This window comes from Garra rufa, chromosome 2 (genome assembly GCF_049309525.1).
Source record: "Garra rufa chromosome 2, GarRuf1.0, whole genome shotgun sequence".
Classification (NCBI taxonomy): domain Eukaryota; kingdom Metazoa; phylum Chordata; class Actinopteri; order Cypriniformes; family Cyprinidae; genus Garra; species Garra rufa.
Window position 1 is genome coordinate 53074344 of NC_133362.1, and position 10889 is coordinate 53085232.

At 39.0% G+C, this 10889-nt stretch overlaps 1 protein-coding gene across 1 annotated transcript; it reads right to left on the bottom strand.

Annotated features, from left to right (window-relative positions):
• Positions 1-315: 315 nt before the first annotated feature.
• On the bottom strand, positions 316-1608 carry LOC141325984 (protein FAM200A-like). The gene has a single exon (XM_073834700.1). The coding sequence runs from the start codon at positions 1606-1608 to the stop codon at positions 316-318; it is 1293 nt and encodes a 430-aa protein (XP_073690801.1).
• Between the last annotated feature and the right edge of the window lie 9281 nt (positions 1609-10889).

Sequence of the window (10889 nt, forward strand, 5' to 3'; positions counted from 1 at the left end):
ATAAAAATTACCATAACATTTGTGGCTATAGAAAAACAGTTTGGGAGAGGGACTCTTTTTTTTTTTTTTTTTTAAAGTTGAATTTATTGAATAATGTTAGTAAATTTGCTCACTTTTTCAATTTCTCCCTTCAGAGAGATGAGAGACAGCAGGGCAGTTGGTGGATTCAGGAGGTATTTCGCTGACCTTTCTGCCTCCTCTGGCATCTTGAAGGAAGCAGTTTGGAATTTCTTCGAGTTAGGGTTGAGAAATATACACTCCCGTCCAAATTTGTGGGACAGGGTGTAATTTTTTATGATGTACACCCTCCCGGTCTCAAACAGTGCGATTTCCCCATCCACAGGAGCAATAAATGCCCTCACGCCATCGCTGAGGGCACTTATTAATCCTCAGGCAGTTCTCGAGGTTTTGGTTAGTCAGTCTATTTCTCTCGTGCGTCTTTATTGCATTCATTGCTGAGAAGGACGACTCGCACACGTAGGTGGAAGGGAACATGGTCAGAATGAAAAGTGCTAGTTTTACTGCAGGGTCACGTATAAAGTCAATGATTTCTTTTGGGATGGAGTAGTCATCAAACCGAGAAGTAAAGTTGGCTCGAAGGCTCTTGATGAAGTCAACCATTAGCTCCGTCCCTTCTCCCTCTGTCTTCTTCAGTGTGCTGAAATGGAGGAGCCTGCCGGTACATATGTCTGCCTCAAGAATCTCAAGTTTCCTTGTGAATGACTCCAGTTTTTCAACCATGTCCACGATGGTTTTGTCTCTCCCCTGTAGCTGAAGGTTAAGCAGGTTTAGGTGGCCAAATATGTCAGATAAAAACGCTACATTGGATATGAACTTTTCATTCTCCAGCAGGATAAGGTGGTCAGCTGCTGCCTTGCTCTTGTTCATTCCAAGGAATGCTTTGATCTCATTCAGTAGCGCACAGAAGCGATCCAGCGCTTTCCCCTTGCTTAACCAGCGCACATCATTGTGAAGCAGCAAGTCGTCGTGGGTGGCATCTGCTGACTCAGCCACAAGTTGTCGGAAAAGCCTATGCTGGGTGCTTGATGTACCTCTGACAAAATTAATGACTTTCATCACTTTGTCCATAACATCCTTGAGCTCACCATTCAGTCTGGCACAAAGGACACTTTGGTGGATGAGGCAGTGCAGCGCATGCATTTGGGGGGCGTGTTCTTTCAGCCTGCTCACCAGACCTCTGTGCTTTCCCACCATAGCAGGAGCCCCGTCTGTCACGATCAGGTTAACCCTCTCAAATGATAAGGAATGCAATTTAAACAATTTTTCCAGTTTCGCATATATAGCTTCTCCAGTGGTGTGCCCTTCTAATGGAATAAGAGACAGCAGCTCTTCCTTGAAATCCTTCCCATCAAAATATCTCACATAGACGCACAACTGGGCTACATCTGTGTTGTCAGTGCTCTCATCAATGGCTAAGGAAAAGTAGTTTGCGTGACTGACACCGTCAATAATTACACCCTGCACCGCATCAGACAGCGCTTCTATGCGGCGGGCAGCTGACCTGGCAGAGAGCGACATCTGTTTCACTGACTCGATCACACCATTCATCGACTTATTGGCATCAAGTTCCTCCAAAACTGTCACCATCATCTCCTTGAAGTCACCATCATCTCCTTGAAGACCTCTGCGTCAGTGAATGGCTTGTTGTGCTTTGCGAGCACCCAGGATGCTTTTAGAGATGCGCTAGTTACCTTCTGTTGGGATGTGAGACCTCGCACCAAGATCCTGTTGCTGTGCGCATAAGCAACTTTCAGGGCTTCGATCTTGCGCTTTCGTGCCTCTGTCTTCTGAGGGAACGCAACTTTGAATTTAGCATGCTTCGTTTCGTGGAGCCGTCTAATATTATATTCTTTGCATACCGAGACAACTTCATTACAGATCAGGCAGGTGGGCTTTGCATTAATAAAACTGGGCAGGATGAATGCATAGTTCTCTGTCCATTCATCATGAAAGATTCTATTTTCACTGCTAACTTTTCTCTTTAAATTTTTAGATAGTGCCATTTTTTTTTGCAGCTAACAGCAGAGTGAGTTTTTTTTTTAAGCGACCGTTATTTTAGAACGTTCGCCCTTATTGTTTCCATGGCGACGCGTCAAGCTTGTCACGTGATACAACACAGACACAATAACACTGTATGACAGATAGATCGCTTTTATTTCGTTTTTCCTTTTTTTATTCAGAATACTCACACACTTGATTACCATGCCATGAATTATCTGATATTCCGATTCACAAATATGTGTGAATTAGTGTGTTTCATCGTTTAAAACCCTATAAATGCTCTGGATTCGTGATCTGTAACCTTAGATGGGCGCGGCCATGTTTGTTCGCGCTGCAGTTCAGAGAGTCCTGTCAGCCGGATTTAAAGCACGTAAATTCATCCGTTTCTCCCGAAATACATGAAAGTAAGTGGCTGGTAAACTGGAAGAGGAATAGAGTGAACCTTTTAGTTACTTAGACTATGTGTATGTGATATGAATAAAACACATCGGCAAATTATATTTGAATACATTGCTGTTTGCTGCTTCCATATACATATTTGTGTATTTTACAAACTCATAATGTCTCGTTTTACTAGTACTTATGTGCATTTAAATGTCTGAAACCTAAAATAAGCGTTATTTGGTTAAAAACACTGCAGTTGTGATTATATGACAAGCGCATAGCTCGTCCGTCCCTGGCTCAGCGCTAGCCAGCGCGCCAAAGCGCAGTTTGAATTTGTCAGTTGCGTGACGTCACCGAACGTTCTAAATCCCATATGTGGGACCTTACTCCGAGGGGCACAGAAATTAGAATCCCATGTGGGACCGTACCGCTCAGAGGGATAACAAACATGCAGATAATTAATAGCGTGTCCAATGCCCAGTCAGCAAATTTAACCTACTACATCATTCAGCTTGAATGTCTCAGTACGTCTGTCATTTCACGAGCGCCTACCATTTTCATCCTCCCCTATTAGTTCAATAAATTAGCCATTGTTTTGGTTGTGGCCCGCCATGTAATGGCTTGGAAAAATCTGGCCCGAGGCCAAACATAATTGCCGACCCCTGCTGTAGATGGTTACCTAATCATCTCGCCCCCCGACTCCTTCCCAGCTGCACATCTTTCACAGAGCTCGGGGTTCCCCTCGCCCAAGACAAAACCGTAGGCCCTAGCACCTCCTTATAATTCTTAGGTATCAATTTGGATTCACAAAAATTCCAAGCAAAAGAAAAAAATTGATCGGACAATTCTGGTAGCCTCCACTCTCTCAACTACCCCTAGCTGTTCTATTTTAGATGTTCTAATTTTGTGATGCGCATCGTACCGCAAGGCCGCCCCTTCATCTCCCAGCTCCTCTCCCTAGCATCCTCCGCACACACTTTGGAAGACCAAATATTCCTAACTGACTCCTGCCGCAACAAACTTAACCTATGGATATCCTTCCTTTAGAATGGAATGGCTTATCCTTTTTCTACAACCTGATTTCCTACCCAATTGATATACAGCTATTTGCCGATGCCCTCACCTCCATCAGTTTGGAGATTTTCTCCAAGACCATTGGTTCGCTTCCACTTGGCCCTCCCACCTGGCAGATTTGCCACAGCAGCTATCGTCCTCAGTGCTATTCAAGCTTTATCCTTTAGTCATCACATGCTCTATGGGGCAAACCAGCATAATTGTGCACTGCGACAATAAAGCTATCATGCATTATTGCTCTTTTTAAGACGTCTGATTTCGAAAGGAAAGGAAAGGAGGTGAAGTGAGGCCAAGTATGGTGACCCATACTAGGAATTTGTGCTCTGCATTTAACCCATTAAAGTGCACACACACAGTAGTGAACACACACCCGGAGCAGTGGGCAGCCATTGCTGCGGCGCCCGGGGAGCAGTTGGGCTATTGAGGGTGGAGAGAGTGCTGTACATTCACTCCCCCACCTACAATCCCTGCCCGACCTGAGAATCGAGCCTGCAACCTTTGGGTTACAAGTCCGGCTCTCTAACCATTAGGCCACGGCTGCCGGCTTGTGGATGTCGGCTTGTGACCAATTTATCATAACGGCTAAAAACATTCCTGGTTCAAAAAAAAAATCAAATCACTGACCATCTCTCATTTTGCCTCTCAGAAATTCAGGTCATTGGCACCTCAGGTGGACCTGCTCCCAACCCCAGTTCCTCCCTATTCAAAGCTGAGATTCCCATAAACCACTCTTTGAGACCTCTCCTAAAAGCTTCTCTTAATTCCATCCTTCAAGCCATCTACCCCAGCACCCTTCAGTCTTACCTAACAGCACAGAAATATTTTAAAACATTTCAGTCTGCTTACAACCTGTAGTTCCCCGATTTTTCCCTGCTATCTATTATCTCATTCATCTCTTACCTCAAAATCATCAAAAACCTCCAAATTGGTTCAATCATAGGGTACCAATTTTTCCATAAACATATGTATGGCTCACCTTCACCCAATATAATCAATTCCCAAATGTCCCTACTAATCAAAGGCATCCAAAAAAAACAACAACATCCCACTCGCCCAGACACCCGCCAAACTATAACCCCAAACAATTGCATCTCCACCCTCTGTAAAGGCTACCAGTCCATCCACACCACCCGTACGCTAGATGCCATGTTTATCCTGGCTTACTTCGGTTTCAGGATTTTTGGAAGGAGCTAACTCGGATAATTCAGTATTCACACTCCCTATCCAGTCAGCACGAGAAATAATCCCTATAAATAACCACAGCAGCCATACCTTCTTCATCTCCCATTTTTCCATCTCCTCACCTTCAGCCCAGGGGCAAGAGAATTACTGCTGAGCTCGAAGCCCTCTCTCGGACAGCAAGCCAGATATGCCTAACCTTTTGCTCAGTTTATGATCCGTAACAGTGAACTTTTGAAAGAAAGACTAAAACAATATTGAAATGAAAACAGAATATTTGTTGATTTGTCTTTTGTTTCATCAGTCTTATTAGTTTCTTTGACATTTTTGCACTAAACTTACTCAAGGTGAGTGTAGGTAAACTGAAAAAACTATTGGTTAGTAATAGATACAATGAATAAGTAGAATTCTTTAAAATTCAAGATGAAATTGGATCCCATTAAAATCCTGTAGAAATGATCATACAACTTATTTATGCATTGTTCTATAAGACAATTCCTAATACAATCCTTTAGGAATGGTTAAAAAAAAGATTATTACAGCCTTCCACAAAGCCAGCAATGTTGGTAGTAGAAGTGAGCAAGTAACTGATGTGTGCAAATTCAATCCATGCACACTGATGTTAAAATGCTAACTGTGTCCTTTATTGTGCTTCCTATGAGCCCTCCCCTCAATTCATGACATACAAATGTAAAGTTCTTACATTGTAGACAGGGCAAACACATTGTCTATACTCCATATTATTCATTGCACATATATGCATTAAGCTCAGTCCAACTCAATATAGCTAGTTGACACGGTAAAGTGTACCATGGACTCATTGCTTTAAAATGTGAATTAGAATGTATATCATTGTAGGAGCCCTGTATAGGATTCTTATTGGAATCCTTTAGGATTGTTTTGACAAGGGAATGTTTTGTAAATTCTGAAAGGGGAATATAAACTTTTGACTTTAACTGTAATTGTGGTTGCAACAATGTGGTTGCCAAGAAACAAAGAGGTGTAAGTTTGTGGAGTGATTTACAACATCTTTAATTGTGGCTCAACCATTCAGAATCAGGGACTGGAACTGTCCGTTCTAGACATTTTGTTTGAAACTCTGTTCGGGGATCTGTTAGACTTCTCTCTATTGTGAATCTTCATGTGCCTGCCAAGGCTTCCTTTTTGACTGAAACAATTTCCACATTGTTTGCATGTGTAAGGCTTCTCTCCAGTGTGAACTCTCATGTGAATGTTAAGGTATCTTTTATGACTGAAACTCTTTCCACACTGTTGGCAGGTAAAAAGGCTCCCTGTAGTTTGACTATTCTGGTGAACTTTAAGGTTTCCATTTTCACTCTTTCCAGACTGAGGGGATCTGCAAGGCTTTTCTCTATTGTACATTTCCATGTGACTTTCAAGTTGTCCTTGTTGACTGAAACTCTTTCCACACTGTTTGTGTGAGTAAGGCTTCTCTCCAGTGTGAACTCTCATGTGAATGTTAAGGCCTTCATTACGAGTGAAACCCTTTCCACACTGGCTGCATGTGTAAGGCTTCTCTCCAGCGTGAAACCTCATGTGCCTGTCAAGGCTTCCCTTTTGAGTGAAACTCTTTCCACACTGGTTGCATGTATAAGGTTTTTCTCCAGTGTGAAATCTCATGTGTCTGTTAAGGCATCCTTTTCGAATGAAACTTTTTCCACATTGTTTGCATGTGTAAGGCTTCTCACCAGTGTGAATTCTCATGTGCCTTTTAAGGTGTCCTTGTTGGAAACTCTTTCCACACTGTTTGCATGAGTAAGGCTTCTCTCCAGTGTGAATTCTTATGTGCCTTTTAAGGTGTCCTTGTTCTTTGAAACTCTTTCCACACTGACAGCAAGTGAAAATACTCCTAGTTCCTGTCTTTTGAGCTCTTTTGTGTTTAGAAGTCTTTTCAGACTCTAAGGAAGATTTTTCTCCACATACCAAATCATGCAGATTCTCAAACTGTTTTTTCTCTTCAGTTTGATTCAGTACTTCCCTCTCCTCTTTCAGCTCTGTTAGGTGAAGGTAAGGTGGGAAAAAAAGAGATAAAAGTTAACCCCAGTTTAATGGCACAAAGCAATTAACATCAAAATATTTAGATATGTAATGCATGTATGCTAGAGCCTATACCAGGGTGTCCAAACCTGATCCTGGTCCCTACAGAGTTTAAGTTGGCTGTTATACAATTAATTAAATCTAGAAAATCTATGTAGACTGATCTTAATTATTATATACCATTTTTATGTCTCCTAGGGGATAAAATTCAACAAATTTACAGACTAGGAAAAAAGGAAGGGGACAAACTCCCACTCAACAGATGAAAAATTCATCACACAATTCCTTCTGAGGTATTATTAAAGGAGCAATAATATTAGCCAATCCTAAAGGTTGGCTGTTACACTGACCTTTTAAGTGGAAAACACCCCAAAACTGACTGTCAGAGCTTTCCCTATCTGATCTTCTTTTCCTCCTCGTCTCAAGAAATATCTGCGTCCACATGAAACCAACACAAACTATGTAGTATATCCCTTATGTGTTGTTAGGGATGTCTTCGTCCACTGAGGGGTGCTGTTGAGTCTTAATTTGGCCACAACTTTTTCTGTATTAAAGCAAATGGAATGATTTTTGGTGACTAATCTTATTTTGATACATATTTTGGGAAAATGCTTTGAAATTTTTCAAAAACTCAACAGTTCACTGTGGGCAAATTTACTACCCTTTCGTTATGTTTCGTGGCTGAAAACAGCCACTACTTTAAACTGCTGTAAAAATGTATCAGATAAATATTTTTTCAATTTTTTTTTGCATAAATCTATTAATCAACCTCAGTCCTGCTCAAAAATACTAAATAAAAAAAAAAAAATCAGGATTTTAACTCTTTAATTGCCAAATTCCTAAATGATGTCACAGATTTTGGGAAAAAAAAAAAACCCACAAAATTACTAATTTTCAATATAAAAGGTAATTGTGGCCTGGATTTTTTTTTACCTTTTTAACAGTCTTGGACATGTGAAAGATTAGTAAGAACATTGGCTTTCATGCATTGTTAGTTTTGGCGCAGCATCAGATTTTCTTTTTTTCTCCCTCATTTATTGTTTGTGGCTGTTTTTGCCCCATTGACTTCCATTATAACCACATTTTTTGATTGCAAAGCCATGACACCATATAATGCTGAATTCTTGATTGTTTGTGGTTTTCCCTGTTGGGAAGGGGTCAAATTTGTAAATTGTACTGTTGATTATCAGTTGGCCCCATTAACCCTTTAGATAGGCCTTTGCAAAAAAAAGCTTAGTTTTACATAGAGTTCTCATGTTTCTGTGATCTCAACACTTGTCAAATGTCAAAACATTTCTACTCTGGTGTGACATTATTCATAAATATCATTCATTTCTGTAATGACTTAAGCTTTGAAAATAAAAACCAACCTTGTTCCTCAGTATCTTCATGTTTGTTTCTTCAATCTTCAGGTCTTTATGCTCATCTTTAATAAACGCCATCTTTGTTTGTTCCTCAGTATCTTCATGTTTGACTCTGAATGTTTCTTCAATCTTCAGGTCTTCACTCTCCTCTTTAATGAACACCATCTTTGTTTGTTCCTCAGTATCTTCATGTTTGACTCTGAATGTTTCTTCAATCTTCATGTCTTTATGCTCATCTTTAATAAACGCCATCTTTGTTTGTTCCTCAATATCTTCATGTTTGATGAATGTTTCTTCAATCTTCATGTCTTCACTCTCCTCTTTAATAAACACCACCTTTATAATAGCGTGTCACGTGGATCTCTGTTGATTCTCCAGTTTTTCTCTGTGTTTGAACACTTTGTCCTGTTTAAGATGAGAATAATTAATAGAAAGAAAAATCAATGCAAAGTAAATCTCTGGGTGCTTCTCAATCAGCTCCTAGTTCAGTATTCAGTGCACTAGTAAGACAGTCAGAGAGTTAAAAGACTTATAAAAACTGTATAAAATATTACACAGAAGGTTAATATTTAGGCAGGCTATTTTTATTTATATTTGGTATTCAATTATTTGTTCATATCTAATATGCTACACTTTCATGAAATCATTCTCGGTTGTGATTCACTCGTTTGTGTTTGTTGTTGTCGTTTGTAGTCCGCGTGCCGCTGAATCGAATCACTGAATCATTTCACAAATGATTTGATTCAAATGATTCGATTCTCAGTTTCTCTCATCACTTCTTATCATCACACGATTGATTCATGATATAGAGAGAGAAATGAGACGCACATTCTCTGTTACTAAAGGCTAACGCTTTAACTAACACTAAACAAAGCATTACATTTATTTTACATAGCTTGTAAAAACGCTTTAATTGATGCAACAATGTCTATTGGTTTAAAAACTTTAAAAGCACAAACCTTTCTTCAGGCGACTCACAACAGATGAGGAGTGCAGCGAAGCTTTAGGACGTCACATCACCAGAGCAAAATAAAAGTCCCATTGGTGCACTGCTGTCTAGAATCACAAACACATCATAGAAATGTTGTAGCCTATATATAGAATAGAATTTCGTACCCATAGATACATTTCTAAAGTTACTAACATCGTAAATCTATTAATATTATTCTCTATTTTTATGTACATTTATAACACTGTTTTATGTTGATATACCTTACCATTAAATTCACATTAAACTAGTTCATGCTGCTGTGTAACTGTTACAAAGGGGGTGTGATGACAAATTTGATCTAACACTCTTCTGACTATTGTCATCAATCTCTTGTTATTTTGTTTGTTTGTTTGTGTATTTATTTATTCCTCTTTTGGAAAGTTACAAGACACTGGGATTTTATTTTTCTTTTGCTATTGAGGCAGATGAGGACACACAAATATATTTGTGTCAGTTTCTATTTACCACTACAAAGGTTTATTTATTGTGAATGTTAATGAAATATGATTTACATTTCCACAGATTATCTTTTTTTTAAATGTGCATATAATCTGTGCTAAAATGTGAGTATAATAGTACCAAGTAACAAGTTACATATTAAGATCTCAGTTTTCAGTTGCTGGAAATGTACAAACAAAAGTAATTAATAACAGATCCACACTGAAAATGAACAAATCTTCTGTAAATATTAGATATAAATGATACTATGGTCTGTATTTGATCTTACTTATTTCAGTGGTAATGTTCTTTTCTGTAAGCAATTTTGTTTTAAATACATTTTTTCCAGTGTAAAGGAATATGGTTCATTGATTTTTACCTTTTCAGTTTCATTAATTGGCACAAACATGCAAACATATTCAACTGTTACTCAATATCTTCTTTTATCAACAGTGAAAGGTTCAGATAATAAATACACAATGAACAGTTTATTAGAAACTTTAACTAGAAGTACATCTATCAGAAAAACAAAAAAGTATGTTATGCTGTAATAGTTTTATGATTTCAGTGAAGTTAAATGTTTACCTTCAATGCACCTGCAGGAAAATGAAGATCAGGAGACTTGTTTGAGCTGGTCCTGTGTGTCGCTGCGGTCATCCAGACTGACTAAAACACTCAACCACTGGAGTTTTATTCAGATTTCAGGAGGCCGTTCTTACAGATGAAGACAAAGCTCTCAGATCACAAGCTTTAACACAGTATTCAAGGGATGAGATCAGTTCTATACTGTACTCTAACTATAGCACTCATGATCACAGAGATCAGGGAAAGACATTCACACACAACTCAAGTGTTCATTAGCATTAACATTCACAACAGTTAAAGAGGCAGAAACATCGAGAGCATCACAGATAAAAGATGACAGTCTCACTTTATATTTGTATTCACACACACCTAAAGCAAAAGAGATCCATTTAGAATTTATCGTTTATCTTTCTGCTGAATTTCGTAGGCAATAATTTCATTTCAACCAATATAATTGTGTGTTTTGCAGTAATGACTGTCACACCTATGGACTGTCCTTGTGTTGGTTTTTGTTCCATTGTGCTCCTTGTCCTTGTTTTTCCTGGTGTTCTCTAATGCCTATATTTGGTTTTCGTGTTCCTGTTTCCAGTGATTTCAGGTGTGTCTTGTCTTTCTTTTGTTTAGCTGAGTATTTAAGAGTCCTTTGTTCCTGGTTTTCTCTTCTGAAGTCTCATGTCCTAAAAGTAAATGTCTTCCTGTTGTAATCCTGTGTTGTGTTTTAGTTTGTCTATTAAAGACTGTTTTAAGTTAGCGTTTACTCATCTCCTTGTTCCCCGCTCCGTTGTGAAATATGA